The sequence below is a fragment of the Saprolegnia parasitica genome (assembly GCF_000151545.1).
Source record: "Saprolegnia parasitica CBS 223.65 unplaced genomic scaffold supercont2.8, whole genome shotgun sequence".
In the NCBI taxonomy this organism is placed as follows: domain Eukaryota; phylum Oomycota; class Saprolegniomycetes; order Saprolegniales; family Saprolegniaceae; genus Saprolegnia; species Saprolegnia parasitica.
The window spans coordinates 267,565-290,232 of NW_012156402.1; the positions used below are offsets into that span (position 1 = coordinate 267,565).

A 22,668-nucleotide genomic window follows, 5' to 3' on the forward strand; every position below is an offset into this window, starting at 1 on the left:
GGTGCTTTTTCCTCTATAAGATCACTCGCAAGGGGCAACGTGGCCCACTCTTCATGTTCAAATGATCACTTTTCCCGCGCAAAGCTTATATTTTGCGCAGTACGGTGGTGCGCTACCAAACAACGACAACTTGTGTTGATACTGTACACGGGTCACTAGTCTTCAAAGTCGTCGTCGCCGTAGTCGTCGTCATCGGCGTACGGATTGTCGTCGTCGTCATCGTCCGCCTTGTCGTCGTCGGTGGTGGTTGGCGGTGCGGGTATCCTTGATGATTCAGGCTGCGGGCTCGGCGTGGTGGCTGGTGCGTTCGTCGCTGGCGATAAAGGCACCTCGGTCGCCACCGACTCGAGGGATGGGCGAGGCAGCGCGAGGGCCGGGACCTCGAGTGGTCGCGCACTCGGCGGGGCGTCGGGTGTGCCACTGCTCGTAATGGGGTCTTCCACACGCGCGGATGTGGGAAGCGCAGCGGCTTCTGCGTCGGTCGAATCTTCTGGAGCTCTTGGAGTGGCAACGCCTTGGGGTGTGGGGTCTGCAGAGACACTTGGAGGAGGCGCAACGACCTCGTCTTGGACCGCGTATACGGCTGCGCGGGGTGTACCAACCGCAGTGGTTTGTATCGGTGCAGCAACGTCGACGGGGTCCGCTTCGATGGTTCCATTGTCTGCCGTCTGTCGATGCGTCGGTGGATCTGCAATCGCTGGCTCGGACGCCACGTCTGCTTCTGGCGGGGGACGACTATCGTCTGTTTGGCTTGCGCCCTCGTCACTTGGAGTCGTAAGTGCCAACGGGGGCACCGCTGTGGTGGGCACATGGTCGGTCGGTGCGACGGCATCGGTATCGGTGCTCGTAGGTGCGACGTCGGGTGCCGCCGGCGCGTCGTCGTACTCGGAACCGTATTCCCCTTCGTACTCGCCGTCGTCTGTCGCCACGAAGGAAGAGTGGGGGTCCTCGATGGGATCGGCGGTGGGTGCGTCGGTGCTTGGCATCTCTGACGAGGTCGTCTTGCTCGGCAGTGGCTCGCTCTCTGCACGCTCTTGTGGCTCTAGTCGTTCGTGTGTTCTGGTGGATGTATCCCCGGGGCTTTCGTGCTCGAGTGGCATCGTCACCACTGCAACTGGCGCGTCACTCGCATCGGGTGGTGCGTCATCAGCTTCAAAGTCGCTCTCAAACCGCGTCGAGTCGTCGAGCGACGCTGCTGATGACGTGGTTTGCAGCACACATACCGGCGCTTGCTCGCTGTCGTCGCTGGATTTGGTAGGAGCCTCCTTGGCCGCCTCGGGACTCGGTGCCGGCACGTTCTCCGAAGCTGCCAGAGGCTCTGGGCCGAGCTCTTTAGTGAATCGCGGCGATGTGGCCTCGGGCACGACCACGCTTGGCGCCAAAACGTCGTCCACGGGCTTAAAGTCACTCTCAGTGCGCTCGTTCTCGCCCAGCGACGTGGTCGAAAGCGTATTCAGACCGCCGGCTTGTAGCAACGTCGTATCGGCCTCGTCGATGGGGTTGATACTGATGGGGTCGGACGGTTCGGGCGCCAAAATGGATTCGTCGACAAGCGTTGGCGTTGCGTCCACCGGCTCCACGACGACAGGTTCCGGCACCGTAGACCTCTCGGACGACGACTCACGGGCGGTGGTCAGAGGGGTGTGGACCGAGGGCAATAGTGACGTTGTTACCACATTCGCTGCCTCAGCCTCCGTCATCGCGCCGTCGTCGCCCTCAAAATCGCTGTCGAACCGCGCGTTGTCTGCCAAGGAAGCGGTTGAGGATGCTTTGTCGTAGTCGTTGACAAGGCCCGTGAACGCCTCGTCGGTCGCCGCATCGTTCGGAGCATACTCATCGCCCTCCCAAACGTCCGGCGTTGGCTCCGCGTTCGCATCGGATAGCACCGGCGGTGTCGGCGCTTCTGCGATGAATCCGGAAACGAGGATGGGCGGGGAGGCTTCAGCGTCGTCGTTTCGTGTGACGCCTACCGAGTCTATGGTGACGAGCTCAGGACGAGGCGTTGCGGTGTCGGAGCTCTCGGCGCGAGGACTTGGCAGTACTGCGGTTTGGATTTCGACGGCGGCCGGAGCGTTGTCGACGGCAGGACCGCTTTCGTCGCTCGCGATCGGTGCGTCATTACTTGAAGCATCTCCCGTTGCAGGAGCGTTTTCAAGCACTTCGTCATTGCTCTCCAGAACTGGCGGCGACGCATCGTGCTCGCGGGTCGCTGCGTTAACCGCTTGACCGAGGGCGTCTTGCTCGGCGTCGACGGCAGCGTCGGTTGAGAGGTCGCCTTCCGCCGAGGGAGCTGGCGCGGGCGTATAATCGAAACTTGGCACGGACACCACGTCGCTCGTTGCCGTTGTTACTGCACCATCGTCGTTGTCGTCGCCATACACTTCTTCCTCGTACTCAATCTCGGGGGGTAGGTTGGATGTTGTGTCATCGAGCAAGCCATTGGCGACAGGCTCACTGGGGGCGACCTCTGCTGCTGCATCGGCGTCTGCTGCTGCATTTGCATCGTGCTCGACGCTGTGGGTGCTATTGATGCCTGCTTCGGCCACTGGTACATCGCTCGTCTCTGTCGCCGGCTCGACAGTAGTCTCCATCGACACAAGATCCGGAGCGTCATGAGGAGGCACCTCCGGACACTCGAAAGCACCCTTCGTCTGCTCCAACGCCACGGGGTCTGCGTCGACGGAGGTCGTCAACGCGGGCACTGGATCGTCGTTACATGGTGCGCGGTCGTCGTCACCTGAGGTTGCATGGCTCGGCTCATCGGCGCTCGGCTCTGCGCACAGAAGTTCTGCTTCCTCGGATGCATTGTCGGCGGCAGCAGCATCGAGCAAACACCTCTCCGACGCCACGATTGGCGCATCCACGTCCGCACGCGAGGGTTCCTCTTCGAGACTCGTGGCTTCGTCGACGGGTAGTGTTCCGCTTGTAGCTACCGGTTTCTCGGTGTTGTCGGTGGCATCTCGCTCGGTTGTTGGCGACTCGGAGGATTCCTGCGCTGGCCAAGTACCGGCAGCGTTGTCATTGACTGGAGGCTCTGCCGTCCACTCTTGATGCATTGGCAACGGCGCGGCTGCAGGCACTTTGCATGCTTCCGACCCGCCAGGTGCCTTTTCATCCACGTCCAGGTCCTCGTTGACCTTTGTGGAGGTCTCGTTTGTATCTGCCACGGGCTCGTTTGCGTCTGCAAGGATCTTGCTATCATTTGCGAGAGGCTCGTTGACATCTTCGAGAGGCTGGCAATCGAGTTCGACCACCGAGCGCGGCGTCTCGTGGTTTTCTTCCGGAGCAACGGCATCGACGTCGACCGGTGGCTCAGATGCATCGCCACTTTCGTTGACGGCTTCTTCAAACTCGTCGTCGTTGTAGTCGCTGTCGCCGACCTCGCCGTCGTCGTCGGGCACCAGCTCGGTTGGCACTGGCACTTGATCACCGCTTACCGAGTCTTCTGCGACTATATTGACCACTGCACCATCCACATCCGTCGTCGCTCGGCCGTCGTCGGTTGCGTCGTCCTCACTCTCGCGCGCGGACTCTGGCATTTCGTCGCTTCGCAGTAGGTCCAATTCAGTGTCAAAGCGTGGGGTCTCCGTGTCGGAGGGCATCGGGTACTCGCTCACGGCCGTCCGGTCGGTGGGCATGGCTTGCTCCTGCGCCATCGCGGAGGTCGACCGGGACGTGCCACAGGTATCCATCCGATGCAAGACGGGCTTGAGATGCAGTGATGCAACATGGTCTTGTCCACTACTGGATGCCCGGCGCAAGTCCGCGCTGGCGAGCCCACTTTCGAGCGATTTCCGGCGCTCGCTACCAGTGGACGCGCGACGCGCAATCGATATGTCTTGGCGCCTCTCAAGGCTGCTGGCGCTCGCGTTGGACGCAAGTTCTGCGACCGGAAACGTGTCGGGCTCTGTCGGTTTGGGCACGACTGGTGGCTTGGGCGTTGTTGGCTTGGGCGGAATCTCCGCCGCGGAAAACTGAAGACTCGGTGGCGTCGCCGCACGCAATGCGAGCAAGTTGGTCGCGCTCGGTGGTCGACAAAGCGCTTCTTCGGCCGTCCGAATCATCTCGTGGAGCTTGTCCGAGAAGCTTCGGCGCCCGGCCTCGGGTACCGCTTTCTTCGTATCCGGACTCGTCGGCGTTGCGACCGGCGACGCGGGCTCATGAAAGAGCTGAGTCGCTAGCTGGTTCATGGCCCGTTGGTCCAAAATGTCCTTGTGGTTGATCTTGTGAAGCGATTGCGGGCGCACCGTGAGTGTTTTGGGCTTTTCTTTACCGTTGACTTGGGCGCACGCGTCGTCTCGGTCGGCTTGGCGTCGATTTGAACCTTGTATTTGACGATGGGCTGCCGTGCCGCCCGGGGCAGTTCTTTCAGTGGGCGCACTGACGCAGGCTTGGTGATAGGCGTCGACGGCTCGTGGGTGCCTCGAAGAAGGTTCTTGGGTGGCTGTGGGCTGCTGCGCGCCGTGGCCGCTGGCGTCTTGGGCGGCGACTGTGGGGTCACTGGTTTGGCTTGCGGCGATGTCTTCTCTTTGGCATACGTCGCTTTGGACGGCGGAAAGTGCATTTCACGCAGCGTCGACACGCCGTACGTTTGCATAAGCAGGCTCTCGCGCTCGACCGTGCGCACGGTTGGCGACGCCAATGTCTTTTTGGGCGTCGCCTGCAGGAGTCGCCACTCGAGCTTGTCTTCAAACGGAATGAACCGATGGTGCTTTACGAGCCGCTCGGGGCTCGACGGCTTGAGCGGCGTCCGCACCGGGTGGGACGCCAATACGGTCGACGCCGACGTGCCGAGCACCGCCGACGTACCGAGCGGCGGCGACTTGATGCGCGCCATGACTTGCATCTTGCTCAAACTTGCGTTCACGTTGGTGCTGAGCTTGGGCGCCGGTGCAATGCTGTTGCGCGAGAACGCTTGGCTCTTCTTGGACGGCGTCGGCGGCTTCAGCAGCTGCTTCTTGGAGCTTGATGGTGCCAAGACCGAGGCCGTGGTGGACGGTGCCACGACCGCGGTGTTGGTCGGCGTCGAGAGAATCGCCGCAGCTTTCTCGTGGACCTTGGTTGGGCCATTGGTTTTCATCGTCGCCAAGGCAATTTCCCGCGTCGCGACGGTCGAATAGTGCGATATCCCTGCGCCACGTCATGCAATGAAAACAGGTGTTTCCATCGTACCATTGTCATTGGGGTACTTGGCCATGACGGTCGAAATATCGGAGAGCGCCTCAGTCGAACGAAGTACCTCGGCACATTGCCTGTCTTTGGCCGCCAAACTAGCAACATTGAAAAATCATTCCACCTCCAACGTGTCGTGCAGCTGGAAGCCTACCATAGCACGAGGGTACACGCGGCGCAGGCCACCTTTTGATCTTCATGCTGGTGGCCTTGGCGAAGCAAGATGACGAGCAAATGCATGGCCGTCGAGCCATTCGTGGCGTCGACAGCGCTCATGAGCGAGAGCACGCGCTTGTCACTTGTATCGGCGAGCCGCAGCAAGACTACACCCATCCTCGCCTCCCAGATCGTAGCGTCGAGAGAACGAACCTTCGCACGCGTAGTAGTGGACTTGGCGCGAGTAGTGGTTGAGCGGCTGGTGCAACAGCAAGACGGTTAGTATGAGCTGTGCCAACTGCAGCTGTAGCATGCGATCGAGGCCAGCGCCGCGCGCAAAGGTCGCTAGGACGCCACACGCCGAGGCCTACGCATATGGCACACTCAGCGTCTCTCGCGTCAATTGAGAGGTACCTGGAGCACAGCGTCTTGGGGACATCGAACCATGACGTTGGCGACGACACTCAAGACGTCCTGGGCCAAGAACGTGTCGAACGCCGTGTCTGAGACGGAGCAGAGTCGACGGATGATGACAAAGCAGAAGCACACGAGGATCGAGTGCTGGACGTTGTCTTGAATGCACTGTAAGAGGCGCGCTTCGCCTCGGTGTTGCGCGCAAAGGTCGGTCGTCACGTGCGGTGCGACGCGCAGCTGATGCAAAAGCTGCGCGAGGGCGTTCTTCTACACACGAAATGGACTTGGAAACATGCATCGACGATCGGAGCACGTACAACGACAAGCAGGTCGTCGTTCGATCGCACGGGCTCGCCCATCGTGCTCAGAAGCGCTTGCACCTCGACGTCGCAGTGGAGCAGTGTCGCCAGCGGCTCGTCGCCGTGAGTCGCGGCATCGTCCATACTCTGACGAGCGCTCTCCCGGTGCGGTGGTGGGCGCGGGTGCAGCTCCACAGACGCGCTCGGTGCAACTTGCGGCTCGGCTGGGTCGGGAATTTTTGTGTCAACCGTGGCCTCGGGCGCTGGTGCATCTACTGTTGTTGTCGTGTCGGCTGTTTCTGCCACCGGCGCCGTGGCATCGGGCGGGGGTACCGGGGGCGGTGCAGGCGTGCTGTCAGGCGTCGACGTCGACGGGCTCGGTTCGGGTGCCACAGCGTCTCGTACGGTTCTCGCCTCGGTAGCGTTGTCGTCGTCGTTCTCGCCAATCGGTGGCACGTCGCCGTCGACGAGCGACGACTCGGAGCGAGCCGAGTCAGGCGCCCGATCCTCGTCCAATATAAGCGTATACGAGACGTTCTCTTCGACTTCGCCGTCGTCGTACGCAATGTCGTACTGCCGCGTCTCGTCGTCGACGGCGGTGATCGTGCCAGGGTAGAAGTCGTCGTCACCGTTGTAGCGTGCGAGGACGCGCGACCCGACGGTCCACGTCCCGACCTCGTGCAGCCGGAGGAGGCGCTCGGGCACGTTCTCTTCGAGCTCACCGTCGTCGTAGCGCACGCTGAAGAGACCGTCATTGGCGTCGACGATGGACCCGGGAAACCAGACGTCGCCGCCCGCGTACAGGCCGTCCACCCGGACGCCGACGCGCAGCTGCATTGGTTACTCTGCGGTTTCTTGTCGGTTGAGGCGCGACAAGTTTCATATATTATTCCAGTGTTTAGCTCCTGGATCCAGGATTTTCGCCATCTAGACGAGCCATCCATGACGTGGCAGCGTGTGCGCACATTGTGGCACTGTGAACTAGTACTGCAACTGATACCGTGTCGACGACGATCATCCAGGAAGTACTTGCCAAGATTGTGCAACGCTGTCTGTGGCCTACTTGACACGGTCGAGTGGGACATTGGGACATGTCTTCTATAAAACAGGCCCCTGCGTCGACGACTGCAAGCGGCCTCCATCCAAAGAGGTGCAACATCTCCTTGGCACATGATGGTACATTTTTTACAGCGTTTCAAGTCGCCCGTGAGCTCGAGCCCATGGCCTTAGCACCCAGCATGCACGTTGTCGATGCAACCGACGTCCTCACGTTCGTTGCTTCCTCGTCCATGCTCGCCATCGAGTACCAAGATGCACGAAGCACGTCCTTTGGCCAGCACATACTCCGTTCATTCGTCGCAACACAGTTGGTAGGATGGCAGTACGTATGTTGTGCGTCATGACGTCGACTGCTGGAATTTTGTGTATTGCGCCTTGGAAATGGGCGTAAACTGCCGGCGAAAGCGATGAAACGCTGCGAGAAGATCGTCGGGCGACTGCTTGAGCACCTCGGCGAGGCTGCGAAGACGCATCTTGGACTCGATCGAAAGTGCTTGTAGACGGGACGTCGTCAAGTAGGCACGCAAGATGGGCCCTTTCCCGGCCGGTGGCAGCAGCACGACGTCCGAGGGCGGGATCGCATAGTACCGGATCGCACGCTGTCGATCGAGGACGACGGCCGACGACGCAATCTTGTAAAAGGACGTGGCGTCGGGCGAATCGTACTCGGTGGGCACGAGCGCCGAGTACCTAGAACACGATAGCATCGTCATCGTCGGTTGGAGGTGTTGCATCCGTAGCAGTACAGGCTATGGAGGGCAAAGGGTCCATGGTTGGGCACAAAGTTGATGACGTCGTTGGCGGCAATGGGCACCTACAACCACGGTCATCGCAAGCGTGCATCGCAGGACATGTAGTACCGTAAAGACTTCGATAAAGTGACCGATGGTCGTCGAGACCGACGCCGTGCGCTGCCGCTTGTGGCCCAAAACGGCGCGGTACAGCGGCAGCGTAGGCGGCGCTGCTAGAGGCGCATCGTCTGGCAGCGCGATCGCGTCCACGGGCAGCGGCTCGTCCGCGGGCAGCGGCGGTGCAGCGTCAAAGACGACGACGTCGTACGTGCCAGGTGGCAGGCAGCCAGCGACGGGCACGGTGTCGCCGTCATGGTCGCGCAAGAGGATGCGCGTCTCGAGAGGTAGCCCCAGTAGCGTCTTGGCGCTGGCCTCGAGCATGCGATCCGAGGTTCCTTCGTACCAAATGAGCTTGGTGGTCCGCCCGAGACCGCGCAGCTCGATCCGCCGCTTCATGGCTCAAATCCGGATACGAGCCCAATCGGAGACCCCGATATCCTAATTAGGCTTTTTGGTGATGAGCAGCACGAACGTGAGCCAGCTCCTGCCGCACAGCGCGGGCCTCCTGAGCTGGAGCAGCTGCGGGCGGTACCTCGGGATCGCCAAGGACACGCGGCTCAGCATCCGCGATGCGACGCTCAACATGGCCGTCGTGCAGGTCTACACGTGCATCGACATCATCTCGAGCGTGCAGTGGGCGCCGTCGATGGACGCCGATGGCCTCGTGCTCTGCGCCATGTACAAGCGTGCGCTCGTCCAAGTCTTCTCCGTGACCGACCCGACGTGGCAGTGTACTTCGTAGCCGATATGCGTCTCGTCGCTTAGGCTCGCGATGCGTAGGCAAGATTGCCGAAGGGATCTGCGGCCTCATTGGCGCCAAGTGGACGCCCGACACGCGCCACATCATCACGGTACGACGCCTGCGCCTTGCAATCTCTTCTTGATCATCATGTCATTAGATATCGGACTTCCGCATTCACGCGACCGTGTGGTCGCTCGTCGATGCCTCCAAGTATGTGATTCGCCAGCCCAAGCTGGGGACCGACGGCATGACCTTCTCGCCCGATGGTTCGTACTTGGCCGTCGCCGAGCGCGCCGAGTGCAAGGTACCTTCCTGCAGCTTCTAGTGTCGTCGGCTAGCTGCGATAGGACATGCTGGGCATCTACGACGTCGCGTCGTGGGAGATGGTGTCGCATTTTGACGTGGCGAGTTACGATCTCGTCGAGGTGCAGTGGACGACCGACGGCCGCGCGATCTGCGTCCGCGATACGTTTCTCGAGTATCGCCTGCTCTTTTACGCGCCGGACGGCGCTCTCCTCCAGTGCTACGAGGTGCGACGGGCGACGATTCCACGCAGCAGACGAAGATGACATGGGTGTACAGGCGTACCAGCACGCACTGGGCGTCAAGAGCCTCTCTTGGTCGCCGACGGGGCAGTTCCTCGCCGTTGGGAGCTACGACGAGCGCGTGCGCATCCTGAGTCACATGCACTACAAGCCCGTGGCGGAGCTCGAGCACCCGAGTAGCATTGTCGCGACGCGCGCCCGGCCCGATCCGGTACACGCCGTCCTGGACATGCCAACGTACGATGGTCTCCTTGGGCGTAGGTGATGGTGTATGAAGAGGTCACCCAAGGACGATCGAGCAAGCACCTCGTGTTTCGAGCCGCGTCGCTGCCCCACTCTGTCACGATCGTGCAGCCCGACCCAATGTATGCGAGATCATCTGAGATTTTGAGCATGTCTGGACAAGAGGGACTAGGAAAGAGTCGCCGCGGCTGGGCGTCGGTGCCATGGCCTGGAACCATGATGCGACGCTGCTTGCAACGCGGAATGACAACATGCCGCATCACATTTGGATCTGGACGACGCAGACCATGGAGCTCCACGCCGTCCTCGGTACGAGATCGCACCTTGCGTCTTCAACGGGAGGTTCCAATGTCCATGTTAGTCTTGACAAAACACATCAAGACCTTTAAATGGAGCCCGACGTCGAGTACATTGGCGTTTGCCTGCGCCAACAACCGCGTACGTCGCGCTTGAAAAAGCGCCATATGCAGTGGAAGCGATTGTGTAGGTCTGTCTCTGGTCGTCGGCCGGTGTGACGTGGTAGATCTTGTTTTCGTAGTGCGTTTCTTATTGACATACTACTGCAATGATAGGATTGAAGTTGCCGACGGTAGGCCACGTGAATTGGTGGTTGGCAAAGACTGATGCAAATGCTCCGTCTGCGCAGAAGCGCTGGCCATCTTGAGCCTTCGGTGGCACCCAACAGACGGCCGGCACTTGCTCGCGCTCGGCAAGTCGGACTTTTGCTGCTTGTACTTTCCGGATGCGATCGCAGCAGCAGCTCCCACGTCGTGACAAATCCCTCTCGATCGATGATAGACACAGTCGACGGGCATTTCTATCTCATTGCTCCAGTGTACGATGCGATACGTCAACACTGGCGGATGATTTTCAAATTCAATCGTTTGGCTCCAGACTAGTACCCTTGCAAAATGACTACGAGTTTCATGATTGATGTCGTGATGGCACAAATAAGGACAATCACAGGCCAAGATGAGACAATTTCTTCCAGCGAGCTCTGCTCATTAAACTAAATTGACCCATTTCTTCCACTTACAAGGAGAATTGATGTATTTGTCTTGACCGACGCCACAACGACGAATGCGGGCCATGTGTGTAAGAAGGACCTTTCTGTGTGACGCCGTGATGGCCCGTCAAAGCGACACCTAAGACGGAACTGCATGTCAATCGCAATTCAAAGTATCGTTTATGAGATAGTACTAGTACACCGAAACGTTATAACGCGTGCGGGACGACAACCGATGTGCCGTTCTCGCCGCATTTAGCCTCGAACCGTCGCCATTTCAGCAGCGCAATGAGCCGGCGGCGACGAGGCCTCGGGCTCTGCGCAGTCTACATACGCGTGCGCAGCAAACTCATCAAGCCACGCATGCGCGGCGAGACGTTCCGGCGCTGGGTCGCGCGCAACATGGACAACTCGCTCCTTTCGTCGATCCTCGATATCGTCCAAGTCGGCATGGGGTACTCTTTCTTACCAAAACGCGGCGATGGAGCATCCTCTTAGGCTCATTGCGACGCTCTTGTACACGGACAAGAACTGGTACATGTGGAACACGAGCGTCGACAGCGCCAATCTCGGCCTCGTCCACGCTTTTATGGGCGTCCTCTTCGCCCTCGACTACGCCCTCTGGTATCGTCAACTTGTCGTTCACTCTTTTGATGACGGAGCGTGAAATTCTAGTTTCTATGCGGCCGACGACCGCGTCGCCTTCTTTGTCGATCCGGTCGCGCTCGCCGACTTTATTACGATTTACCCGCAGTTCATTGACGTGCTCATCTCGCCGGCCACGTACGAAGCCAACTACAATTTTTACGCCGCGCTCAAGAGTCTCATGCCGTTTCGGTGCCTCCGTTGCTTTCGGCTCCTCTCGTTTGCACGCACGGCCAAGCAGCGCGAGACCGGCACGCTCTTCTTTGGCGTCGTCGCCATCATCATTTGTTTCGGCGCGCTTGGCCAGGTTCGATACAATGTTATCAATGTATCATCAATCCACGGATGTAGGCCATCGAGGCGTGTCCGTGCAAGTCGAACGTCCCGGACCCAAGCCGGTGCACGGTGCTCCAGAAAAACACCACGTCGGGGCGCTGTCAAGATCTCTCGATCTACAATGCCATGTACTTTGTCGTGATTACGATCGCGACGCTCGGGTAGCTAGCTCCTACCTGGACGTGCGGCAGATGCGAGCGTCGATGCTGGGTAGGTATGGCGACATTGCGCCCAAGTCACAGCTCGGGCGTGTGAGCGTGACGCTGCTCATTATCGTCTCGAGCGTCATCCTACCCATGCAAATTAGCAAACTCAGCGACGTTGTGAGCCGCGAAGTAGGCGTCAACTGCGTGGATCAGTCGATACATGATTGAAACTACCTTTGTAGACCGAGTACGACAAAGCGTTTACCGGTCGGAAAGAAAACATCCGCATGTGGTGCTCTGTGGGGACGTGACGGCGTCAGCACTCGACTTTTTCTTGCGTGAGTACCTCCACCCGCGCAATATGAACTGGAAGGACAAGGTGGTTATTCTGTGTCCGACGCTGCCATCGCACAACCTCAAGCGCGTGCTTCTGGACCCGGCGTACGAGCAGCGCGTCAAGTACCTCCAGGGCTCGGCCATGTCCCGCACCGACTTGCTTCGCGCCAAGGCGGGCGTCGCGAAAGCCTGCTACGTCATGGTCGACAAGCGCGCCGTCGACAGCGACGCGGCCGACACGGCCGCCAACTTTATCACGATCTCGCTGCGACACTTCAACAAGCACGGTACGATCGGTTTGCGATCGAGATGGATCTCATTTCGTATTACCTAGTTCCACTCTTTGTGCAAGTCGGCAAGACGGACAATGTTCGCCACATTTCGCTCTCGGGCGCGAGTAACATTTTGTGCATCGACCACCTGGTCATGGGCATTCTGGCGAAGTCGTGCTTGATCCCGGGCCTCCCCGCGCTTTTGACGTCGATCCTCTTTAGCATTACGAGCCCGCCTCGTCTTAATGCGGCGGGGTACGTACTCTGATGTGCTTGTCGGTCGAGAGTATCTGACATGGACGGGATGTAGGCAAGCGACATGGGTTCACGAGTACCTCGGTGGCGCGAGCCACAACATTTATGACGTGACCCTTCCCACTTTTCTCGAAGGCAACGTCTCGTTTGCCTTCTTCGCCTACCTCCTCTTCAAGGAGCTGCATATCGTCTTGGTCGGCATGTACGATAGCGACGACGGGTACCGGTTGTTTCCGTCGTCCGAGCGACTTCGCACAAGCCACACGCTCTTTGTGCTGGCGACGACGCCCCAGTGTCGCCAGCACGTGCGCGGCATCACATTGGCCATGCTCCAAAAGTACGACACTTTTTTGTCTACAGTTTCGTAGATAGATGTTTCACTCATTGTGTAGACACAAAGCTCTCTTGCCCACGTTTGACGACGTTTCCCAAGCCTGGAATTTCATCACGTTCACAACCAAGCTCACCACTACCAAGGGTGGGCTCTTCTCGGCGCGGACGTCGATCACGCAAGCGAGCTCGCACCAGTCGCACCGCAATAGCTCCATTGTACCGCGCACGAGCCGCTGCGGGCCCGCCACCGCGTTCGAGGCCGGCCTCTCGCGCGTCGACTCATTTGTGAGCGACGCTGGTCTTTTGGTAACCGAGCCGACCGAACCAGTGACTGTCCTTGACGAGACATGTCCTCGCGTGCCACGACTCGCCTTGCCGTCATCGGTCGAGGACGGCGAAGGCCCACTCTTTGCGACCGCGCTCCTGCGCGACCGAAGCTACCCAGCAGCGGCCACAGATGCCTACGGCAAGTTTCTGGCCACCGCCGTGCCCGACACAATACGTGGGCACATTGTACTCTGTGGCCTCCCGACCGCCCTCCAAGACTTTATCTTGCCGCTGCGCAACGCCACCCTTGGCGCGGTGCTTCCGATCGTCGTCGTCAGCAGCGCGCCGCTCACCGAGGCCATGTTTGCCCGGCTCGGCCGTCGCGACCAAGTGTACTACGTGTGTGGGTCACCACTCTCGGAAGCGACGCTCTCCTTGGCGTGCGTCACGGCCAGCAAAAGCGTTGTCATCTTGGCCAGCTGCGCACAGAGTCCGCCGCACGTCGACGACGACGACGAGGCTTTGGAGACCGAATCAAATGACGTTATTGACCACAACATGCTCGACACAGACGCGATCACACTGCATCGGTTCATCACGGAAGTTTGCGAGACCTCGATCGATGAAAACGCGCCGCGCCCCTTAATTGTCATTGAGCTGGTACGGTCCATTGTAAAGACTGAGGAAAATGGACGAGAATGGTCCATGCTAGAGCCGGCCGAGCAGCGTCCGGTTCCTGAAGACCTTTAACGACGAGGACATGATGGACACAACAAGTGGAAAGCAGCGATCCAATGAGCTCCTCGACAGCATTTGCCACCCGCTGTTTGCTGGCGGTACGACAACGATGACGTTTTACGGTTTAACGTCTGGTCGGAGTAGGTCATATTGTTGTCTCGAATGCGCTCGATGCGATCCTTGGCAGCTGCAAAATGACCGGCAGCGGCATTGATTTCCTCCACCTCTTCGTGTTTGGCGAGCCGGATGATACCGAGCAGCCTCGGGCGTTGACCCAAGTGCCAGTGCCCGCAACGCTGATCGGTCAGTCGTACACAGCGTGTTTTGAAGCGCTCCTTCTGCACGAGGTCTGTGGTTTCTCTCAACCTCTGACGTCGGTCCAAGTCTCGTCGGTTGTGCTAGGATACGCTGTGTCTCGGCGTCTTTCGCGCGAGGACGTCGTTGGTGCACTATACGTACATCAACCCAGTGCCCGAGATGGTCTTGGGCGCCCACGATCGTTTGTTTGTTGTGCGATGAGAAAGCGAGTAATGTCTTATACAATCGTATGATCCCATGATGAACGGGAGCAACCAACGTCATAGTATATTTCGCATATCACCCAAGAAACGGCATCAGAACCGTAAACATATGGAAAATGTTACTCTATGTAGAATGCAAACATATGTTTGCTTTGTCGTAACGTCCACAAGAAGAAGGGTCATTGTCGAGGGGACAAACGGCACTCGTCGTTCTTGTCGAAGTGGGTCGTCCAGTATAATGGCATGCTTAATAAAATTGTTGGAGTTTCTTGGTCGTGTACACTCGGTTGAGAAACTTGATCTAGGCAGGCGGAGGCAGGAGCGCGGTCCGCGGAACAAGGTGCTGGCGCGGCCACTCGGGTTGGGCGAGCAGCCGAAGAAGCCAGCGAAGACGAGGCTGCTTGGGCTCTTACGGCGGCCCTCGTCGTCGTCGGCTACCGAGAAATTGAAGGAATAAATGTGCTGAACTACTAGTGCTAGTATGTTTTCTGAACGCGACCGGAATTGAACCAATAGTACGACGTACATATTGTTATTGAAACGAATGTTTTCGAGTTTTTACGGATTAAGGGCCCTATTTCTAGGGTCATCCTACCTCCAACTGAAAAGTGAGGTACCGCGACGTGGTTAACAATGAAGAAACATGTGGCTAATCACGAATATACATGTATCAGCAAAACCAATGAAAGCGAATAAGACTACGATCTAACTGACATTGGAGCTTAATATTGGATGCTTCAAAACCGCAGCGCCAACCGACACTATACGACGGAAATAGTCTTGTGGCATTCAAGCCGGGGCCGACATGGCTCGCAACCGACCGCTGCTGCAGCGGCGCATGCCGGGCGAATCGCGGCGCGAATGGGTCGTGCGCAACCTCACCTACTCGCTCGCGTCCGACATCCTCAACGTCCTCCACTTTGCATTGGCGTACGAAATGGTGTCGCCCAACCCAATCTCAACGACATCGACTAGGGTGCTCGCTATCTTTTTGTACAGTGCCAAGAACTGGCTCGTTTGGACCACGACCAAGGACGTTTTGTGGCTTAAGTACCTGCACTTGGCCATGGGCAGCCTCTACGCGGCCGACTACACCCTTCGGTAGACACCTCTTCTCGCTTGTTGTCTAGGTTGACATTGCTCTCTAGGATCTACGCAGCCGACGAACGCGTACGCTACGCGCTGACGCTTTTACCGCTTGTTGAAGGTGCTACGATTTTGCCCCAGCTCGTCGACTTGCTTTTGGACGACGCGCACTACGATACGCTCGTCGTGAGCCTCAAGAGTCTGCGCCCGCTGCGCTTTCTTTGCACGTTTCGCGCTTTGGGGCTGATTCGCAGCGCCAAGTGGCGACAAATCTGCACGCTGGCGCTCGGTGTCGTTTGCATTATCGTCGTCTTTGGCAGTCTCTTTCAAGTACATACGAGACCAGGCGTGGTCATCGGATCGATCCTCGATGCCTCTCTAGGCTGTTGAAGCGTGTCCGTGCACCGAGCTCAACGCATGTGGTCATGCCAAGACGCAGCCGCGACACGCGCAGTGCCAAGTGCTCGAGATCTACACGTGCATGTACTTTATTGTCATCACTATTTCGACACTGGGGTGCACCTCCCTTTTCGCACAAAACAATGGATCACCCCAGTGCGTAGGTACGGCGACATTGCGCCAAGGAGCTCGACAGGCAAGGCGCTCGTGATTTTTCTCATTGGCGTCAGTGGGGCGTGGCTCTCGCTTCAAATCTCGCGCCTCAGCGACGTCCTCAACCGCGTATCGGCCTACGACCGCGCCTACCGAGCGATTCCTCAAGCGAATTCACACGTGCTTGTGCTCGGTGACGTTTCGCCGAGTGCGCTCGAGTGCTTTCTGCACATGTTTTTCAACGCTACGCCAACGACGTGGAATACCACCGTCGTCGTGCTCGCGCCGGGCCCGCCATCGCGCGGGCTCCAGCGTCTGCTCTTTCATCCGAGATACGAGCCGCGTGTGGTGTACCTCTCGGGGTCGCCGATGCTGCAAGCCGATCTGCACCGTGCCAGCATTATGGTGGCGAGCGCCTGTTACATTCTGACGCGGACGCCGCTGGACGACACGGCGACCAATTTCTTTACGATTTCGCTGCGCCACTGCAACAAGAACGGTACTCGAACCCGCACTTTTTAGAGAGCTAAAGACACGAATGGTGTCTAGTGCCCATTTTTGCCCAAGTTGTTGGCACTGACTATCTGGAGCATGTGATGCTCTCGGGCGCGACTAACGTCGTGTGCATGGAGCAGCTCAAGCTCGGTCTCTTGGCCAAAGCGTGCGTGGTCCCCGGCATCCTCGGCCTCATTTCGAGTCTTTTGTTTACGTCGCCGCGCCTGGACCGAGCCAGGTACGATTGTCTACAATGCATATTCAAAGCGGACAATATTGTTCGTTCCTAGCACGGGTACGTGGGCCCACGATTTTGCATGGGGCGCTCGGTACCGGATTTACCAATGTGGACTTCCGAAATTTCTCGATCGCCTCGTCCCCTTTGCCACGTGGGCGTACATTTGTTTCAGGGAATTTCACATGCTACCGATTGGCGTCTTTGATGGTGACGCGCATCGGCTCTTCCCCGCGACGGCGCACGTGCGCTGGACGTGGTCGATTTTTGTGCTCGCAACGTCGCCGTCGGTGCAAAGCCAGGTCGAAGACATTTCATTGCTGATGCTGCAGCGGTGAATCATCCATATTCCCATCGCGTTTTCAAGCCATTTTCACTGACACGAGGGTGTAGGTACGAGAGGCTCTTGCCGCAGTTTGACAAGATTGTGCAAGCGTGGAATTTCCGGGCATTTAGCACCCAATTTCGCCGGCTGACGCGCCGCACGAGCCTCGTGGTACCGCTTCCGCCGAAAAAAACGCTCTCCCGCGCCAGCACCAAGCGCAGCTCGGTGAGCACCCGCGAGGAAGGCAACACCAATGCGCTGCCTTTGGGGCGGCGTAACGCAGTGGTCCCGCACTCGATCGACACATACGTGATGTCAGTCGCATGCGAGGGAAGTACTCGCGTGCGCCCTACTCTTGGTCCGTCCGTCGCTGTGCTGGACGAAGGGCCCAAGGCGAGTGCAGTGGGCGAAGGGCCCAAAGCGAGTGCGGTGAGCCCCGCCGCGGCGCCCGCATCGACCAAGAAACACCTTGTGCCCATGCTATCGACCATGCGCGTGGCGGGCTCCCATCGGCGCTCGATGCTGCCAGTTCAGCGCCTCTCGCACGTTCAGCACATTGCTGCTTTCCAGTCCTTCTTGGGTCTGCGTGTACCGCAAAATCTCTGTGGCCACGTTGTGCTCTGCGGCGCGCCGAGCCAGCTCCTCGACTTTGTCCAGCCGCTTCGCATTCCCGGCCAGGCCGCGCCGGCCATTGTCATTGTGAGTCCGACGCCAATGGCCGAGGCACTCCACGCGCGGATCGCAACGTACGGCGACATCTACCACGTGCAAGGCTCGCCGCATACGATCGAGGTCGCGCACCACGCCAAGGTATTTGCGGCCAAGACGATCGTCCTCCTTGCCTCGAGCGAAAACCTCGAAGACGACGACAGCACGGGGTACGTGGCCGACACGGAGGCACTCTCGCTGCACCGCTTCTTGCGCCAAGTGTGCGATCTCTACGGCGACCCCGTCGGAGTTCCGCCCTCGATTGTGGTGGAAGTGGTGGGTCCACATGGAATCTGTCGGTTCGAGGCATCCATACATCGCGTAGCAACGACCGGTGAGCTTGCAGTTCCTCAAAGATGCCAACGACGACTCCGCGCCGCCGATCGTGCACCCGGACGAGGCGGACTTTTTGCGGCCGTTTTGCCATCCGCTCTATGCGGCCGGTTGACTGGTCTAGGAGCGTGGATCGTCGTCTCATAAATTCGTTTGTTGTAGGCGATGTATTCTTTTCACAGATGCTCGATGCGCTTCTCGGCGCCTGTACCGTCCATGGCAGCGCGATCGACCTCGTGCACTTGCTCGTGCTTGGCGAGCAGGGTGTGCGCGGTGAGAGTGGCCATGCGTCCCCGCTTAGCCAAGTGCCGGTCCCGATCCTCTTTTGGGGCCAAACGTACGACGCACTCTTCGAGTCGTTTTTGCTGCAACATGTATTGATGCTATGCAAGGACCTTTCGTCTCTCACAGTGTGTGTAGAAGACGCTGTGCATTGGACTGTACCGCTTGCGACCGCCTAAGCACTACTTTGTCCAACTCCACCCACCGCCGCACGTCGTCTTGGGCCCCAAGGATTTTGTGTTTGTTTTGAAATAGATCAGACCCCAGTTCAAACCCGGCTGTCGTACGCGTATCTTGGTGATAGAATGTCAAATGCAGTTTGGCGGGCATCTCGCTTTTAAAGGAAGTCTTATATTGAGCGACAGTCGGCGAGGGACCCTGAGGGAAAAAGGGAATGTAAGGTTAGTCTGGGATACACAACTAAACCTTGGACCTCACCTGGCGATTGAAGGCCCCGTCATCATTCTAACACGTGTATCTGAGCGTGCGACGAGATGCAATGGCTGTCGCAAGCTCGGCCACGGAAAAATTCTGACCATGCCGAGACCACATATTATGCCCCCTCCTCAGCGTACTGGATTCAGGCGGTATGCAGTCTCTCAGCGTTCCCGCGCTGAGTTTGCAACCGAACGGCGTGGCCCGCAAGTGCAACTTCAGCTCGTACGACGCGCGAGTCAGGTCATAGACGTTCAATTAACCGGTAGCCATGTAGCCAGCCATTGGGAGTGCTGGTTCGAGGCGGCAAGGCTCGTTGCCAGATGCTTCGTGTCAATGACGTCGCATTGGCCCTTGCTACTGTCTACTCGTTGCGTCCAAGAGGTCGCCGATGTGTACTTGCTGGACGTACCACGCTGCGGTGTGGTTTACAGTATGATTGCAGTTAAATAGGATACTAGCGAAGGACAAAGAGTTTGTCGTGGGCGTTGAGGATAACATCGGGGGGTGGGTTGATATGCACAAATTTGGCATTTTCTGCCCGCACGCGGTACACGCCGAGACAGAGCACGCCCTAAACGCGTCATTCGAGACAAACGAATGAATCCCAATCGACCTACATGGTGTTTCAAAAGCGCTTCCAGCGCTGCAATGTACGGCCGGCCCCACTGCGTCCGCGGCACGTCAATCTGGTCGAGCGCGCACGGGGCGCCACTCGAGTTGTCGCCAAGCACGAGCAATTGCACAACGTCAATGACGCTGCCGTACTTGTTGCAATTGCCCATGAGCGCGTCCAGCGCATTCGCAATAAAGACATGTCCTAGGCAATGTTCGCGTTACGATAGTGCATAGGGATGCGCATCGGGCGTACCGGATGCATACAGCGGGTGGCAAATATTGTCGAGCGGATCGTCGGCGCGGGAAATGACAAGTCGCGTGAGTCGTTTCATCGACGCCCTCTCGTCGTCGTCCACGGCGCCGCTTTCATCACGTAGGAACCGAAGGCTATTGGGTCGACTCTACAAGACACGTCGGCATCACCGATACTTCATCCATAAAAAGCACGTACGAGTTCGATGAGGATCATGGGGCGAGGCAGCTCGGATGGCGTGTGCATGGCGCAGACATCCGATATGAACCGATGCACGGTGATGGCGTCCATATCCACAAGGTTTTGGTCAATGAGGTCGCTGCTGTTGCGGACCGTGCTGCCGCACGAGCGCAAAATCACAATGCTCTTGCTCGTATGCACGCGAGCGCGCAGGAGCGTCGGCAGCGAGAGTGACGACCCTTGAACAAAAAAACATTGCTGTACGTGGTGAAGGCGGCGTGCTCTTTCGGGGTCATGCGGGCGAGTGCAATCACGACAATGGGCACATTGCTCAAATGGTGCGTGCCCCCGAGGCCGGGGGGCGGTGCCCGCTCTTGCCGCAGCGGCGCGATAAAGTCGTGGAGGGAATGCGGCATGCCGCAGAGCACCACGTGGCGTGCAAGGGCCGTGGGTAAAAAAAAACACGCGCCCGACTCGTGCGACGATGGCGGTGCGTCGTCGTTCGCGGGTGTCGACGGTGTCGACGGCACCTCGCTCGTGCGCGCGGTTAGAGTCTCGTCGTCGACAAACGAATAGGGCATGACGGGGCTAATACGCGATCCTGCTCGCGACTTGGAAGTGGACTCGGGCTTGGCGCTCGTCGAGCCGGGGCGAAGGATGTTGGAGAGCGATCCGACGCGCGTTATGGACGCTTTGACCGACGAGCTGAACGACGCCCGCGACGCGCGTGCTGCTGTCTTCAATTTGGTGGAAAACGTCGTGCGATTCCACGCTTGGATGATCTTGTCAAAGTTGGTCACCCGCGCCTTGTACCTACAATGCGATGGTGAGCGAAGACGGTAGCGAAGACGAAGACGACTTTTGCAGTGTCGGCAATGCGAGCCCGGCGACGGTCAGGGCCGCGTCAAGGTCGGACGAGAGGACGTAGAGCACCATGTCGGCGCCGAGGATGCGCGACGGCGTAAAGAGAAAGTACGAGCCGTCGCCGCCGCAGCCGCCAATCGGCACCATGTGATATTCATGGTACAAAACGTGGGCAAAAAATTCGAACGGGACGAGCCGGTCCAGGTACACGGGCAAATGCACTTCGTGCAAGTGCTGGCTGCAGCCCGAGAGAAACTCGGCCGGCCACGACCCGTCCCTAGTTCACACATCGCCCTCGCCCTAACCCTACGTAAAATGGACATACCGCTGGTCAATCAAGGGCCGCAGCGTGAAGAGAATGCTGCAGATCAAGGCCGCCGTGCCCGGCATCAAGCACGATTTCGCAAGAATACCGAGCTTGAGCATATCGACGCACGAGATGTTGTTGGCGCCCGAAAGCGACACGTGCTTTATGTTGTCCGACTTGAGCACTTGGACGAAAATAGGGACTATTGTACCCCTTCTTGTCAGAAGTAGAGATATAGGGGTAGGGTCCCACCGTGTTTGTTGAAGTGCCGGAGCGAGATTGTGATAAAGTTGGACGCCGTGTCGCTCTGGTCGGCGTCCGGCGACAGTTTGTTGGCCAAGACAAAACAGAGCCGCGCAGTCGACGCACTGGCGCGCTGGAGGTCGGCGTCCGACATGGCCGAGCCCTGGAGGTACTTGACGCGCTGCTCGTACGCGCCGTTCAGTAAAATGCGCTTGAGGTTGCTGGATGGCAGTGTTGGCGATAGAATCACAACCTTGTCCTTCCAGTTCATGTTGGTCGGGTGCAGAAATTGCCGCAAAAAGAAGTCGAGTGCGCCCGAGTTGACGTCGCCGCAAATGAGCACGTGTGGGTGCTTCTCCTTTCGGTGCGTAAATGCCTTGTCGTACTCGGTTTCTCGGTTCAGAACGTCGCTGAGTGTCGAGATTTGAAGCGGCAAGAGAAGGCTGGACGCAATGATGAGAATGATCACGGCAAGTCGGCCCATTTGCGACTTGGGTGCAATGTCGCCCGACCTATCCAAAAATCATATCGACACTATTGACCATTGTAGAGCATGTACCCTAGAGTCGCGGTTGTAATCACGACAAAGTAGATGGCGTTGTAGAACGTTAGGTTCTGGCAGTCGGTGGCCTGCACGGCACGCATGGCCTGCGTGACGTTGGCGCCGCGCGTGGTACACGGACACGCCTCGATTGCCTAGATAAGGTATGAGCCACAGAACCTCCTAGACGGTAGTAGATACCTGTTGCATACCACCAAAGCAAATGATGATGCACGTCACAGTGATCACCAGCGTGACGGACTCGCGCTGCTTGGCCGTTGACGTAAAGGGCACGAGCCGGAAGAAGCAGAGACTTCGGAACGGTCGCAGCGTCCGGACGGCGCCAAACCAAAGCGCATGGGTTTCGTGGGTGGCGTCGGAGAAGACGACTTCGGTAAATTGCGGAAAAACCGCGAGAAAATCCATGATGGCCAGCGGCGCCAGCACATGCGACTGACGGTTGTCGGCCGCAAAGCATCTGCGAACCAGTTCTTAGTGTTGTCTTTGCATGGAATAATCCAACCGTACCGAAGGCAATAGTCAAAGAGGAAGACCGACCCGATGAGCGCGTGGACATAGCGCAGTCCCGCCGCGTCGGGTGTGTTGTCCCAGCCAGCCCAGTTTTTATGGCCATAGAGGCCCGTGACGATGAGCCTAGCATGTGTCAACGCCAAACACAAGCGAAGAGTCATGTACCCGAGAAAGGCTTGGAAGAGATCGATGATCGCGCCGAGGATCGACTTGTCGAGGTTGCGCCCGACCCAGCGCCGGAAGCTCTCGTCGCGCTTCCGAGGCTTGATCAAGAGCGCGTGGAGGCGCCGGGCGTGGGCCCGCACCCGCTTGAGCCGCATCGAAAGGCAAAGTCCGTTGGTTTT

General features: G+C 58.5%; 6 protein-coding genes across 6 annotated transcripts; 3 read left to right on the forward strand and 3 right to left on the reverse strand.

Annotated features, from left to right (window-relative positions):
- Nucleotide 1: 1 nt before the first annotated feature.
- On the reverse strand, nucleotides 2-6,878 carry SPRG_03206 (hypothetical protein; the record flags this gene model as incomplete). Its single annotated transcript, XM_012341795.1, has 7 exons — nucleotides 2-4,223; nucleotides 4,274-5,130; nucleotides 5,173-5,270; nucleotides 5,327-5,495; nucleotides 5,542-5,695; nucleotides 5,743-6,009; nucleotides 6,060-6,878. The coding sequence occupies 7 exons, from the start codon at nucleotides 6,876-6,878 to the stop codon at nucleotides 156-158; spliced, it is 6,432 nt and encodes a 2,143-aa protein (XP_012197185.1). The 3' UTR covers nucleotides 2-155.
- A 484-nt stretch (nucleotides 6,879-7,362) lies between these two features.
- Nucleotides 7,363-8,347, reverse strand: SPRG_03207 (hypothetical protein; the record flags this gene model as incomplete). The annotated part of the gene is made up of 3 exons (XM_012341796.1): nucleotides 7,363-7,790; nucleotides 7,847-7,914; nucleotides 7,961-8,347. 3 exons carry the CDS (start codon nucleotides 8,345-8,347, stop codon nucleotides 7,439-7,441), a joined length of 807 nt encoding a protein of 268 aa, XP_012197186.1. The 3' UTR covers nucleotides 7,363-7,438.
- A 61-nt stretch (nucleotides 8,348-8,408) lies between these two features.
- SPRG_03208 (hypothetical protein) lies at nucleotides 8,409-10,386 on the forward strand (the record flags this gene model as incomplete). Its single annotated transcript, XM_012341797.1, has 11 exons — nucleotides 8,409-8,682; nucleotides 8,732-8,802; nucleotides 8,851-8,997; nucleotides 9,041-9,223; nucleotides 9,276-9,449; nucleotides 9,500-9,603; nucleotides 9,654-9,790; nucleotides 9,843-9,919; nucleotides 9,969-10,000; nucleotides 10,054-10,070; nucleotides 10,128-10,386. 11 exons carry the CDS (start codon nucleotides 8,409-8,411, stop codon nucleotides 10,253-10,255), a joined length of 1,344 nt encoding a protein of 447 aa, XP_012197187.1. The 3' UTR covers nucleotides 10,256-10,386.
- Nucleotides 10,387-10,729: 343 nt separating this feature from the next.
- SPRG_03209 (hypothetical protein) lies at nucleotides 10,730-14,391 on the forward strand. The gene is made up of 12 exons (XM_012341798.1): nucleotides 10,730-10,942; nucleotides 10,986-11,111; nucleotides 11,163-11,439; nucleotides 11,484-11,629; nucleotides 11,683-11,826; nucleotides 11,873-12,237; nucleotides 12,285-12,477; nucleotides 12,533-12,814; nucleotides 12,870-13,737; nucleotides 13,790-13,913; nucleotides 13,960-14,162; nucleotides 14,218-14,391. Exons 1-12 carry the CDS (start codon nucleotides 10,776-10,778, stop codon nucleotides 14,332-14,334), a joined length of 3,012 nt encoding a protein of 1,003 aa, XP_012197188.1. The 5' UTR covers nucleotides 10,730-10,775; the 3' UTR covers nucleotides 14,335-14,391.
- Nucleotides 14,392-15,113: 722 nt separating this feature from the next.
- SPRG_03210 (hypothetical protein) lies at nucleotides 15,114-18,607 on the forward strand (the record flags this gene model as incomplete). The annotated part of the gene is made up of 11 exons (XM_012341799.1): nucleotides 15,114-15,266; nucleotides 15,312-15,437; nucleotides 15,485-15,752; nucleotides 15,805-15,938; nucleotides 15,986-16,473; nucleotides 16,524-16,707; nucleotides 16,760-17,038; nucleotides 17,098-18,013; nucleotides 18,063-18,180; nucleotides 18,233-18,444; nucleotides 18,491-18,607. Exons 1-11 carry the CDS (start codon nucleotides 15,142-15,144, stop codon nucleotides 18,605-18,607), a joined length of 2,967 nt encoding a protein of 988 aa, XP_012197189.1. The 5' UTR covers nucleotides 15,114-15,141.
- Nucleotides 18,608-19,244: 637 nt separating this feature from the next.
- Nucleotides 19,245-22,644, reverse strand: SPRG_03211 (hypothetical protein; the record flags this gene model as incomplete). The annotated part of the gene is made up of 12 exons (XM_012341800.1): nucleotides 19,245-19,361; nucleotides 19,408-19,607; nucleotides 19,659-19,806; nucleotides 19,857-20,028; nucleotides 20,103-20,651; nucleotides 20,698-20,979; nucleotides 21,028-21,211; nucleotides 21,262-21,764; nucleotides 21,812-21,948; nucleotides 21,995-22,271; nucleotides 22,322-22,447; nucleotides 22,490-22,644. 12 exons carry the CDS (start codon nucleotides 22,642-22,644, stop codon nucleotides 19,245-19,247), a joined length of 2,850 nt encoding a protein of 949 aa, XP_012197190.1.
- Nucleotides 22,645-22,668: the final 24 nt, after the last annotated feature.

Excerpts from the sequence above, each read along its gene's own strand:
- SPRG_03209 (XM_012341798.1), top strand. The coding sequence starts at position 10,776 with ATGAGCCGGCGGCGACGAGGCCTCGGGCTCTGCGCAGTCTACATACGC. Across the intron at positions 12,815-12,869 it reads ACATTGGCCATGCTCCAAAA|ACACAAAGCTCTCTTGCCCA; the intron begins GTACGACACTTT and ends CTCATTGTGTAG. Across the intron at positions 13,914-13,959 it reads CCACCCGCTGTTTGCTGGCG|GTCATATTGTTGTCTCGAAT; the intron begins GTACGACAACGA and ends TGGTCGGAGTAG.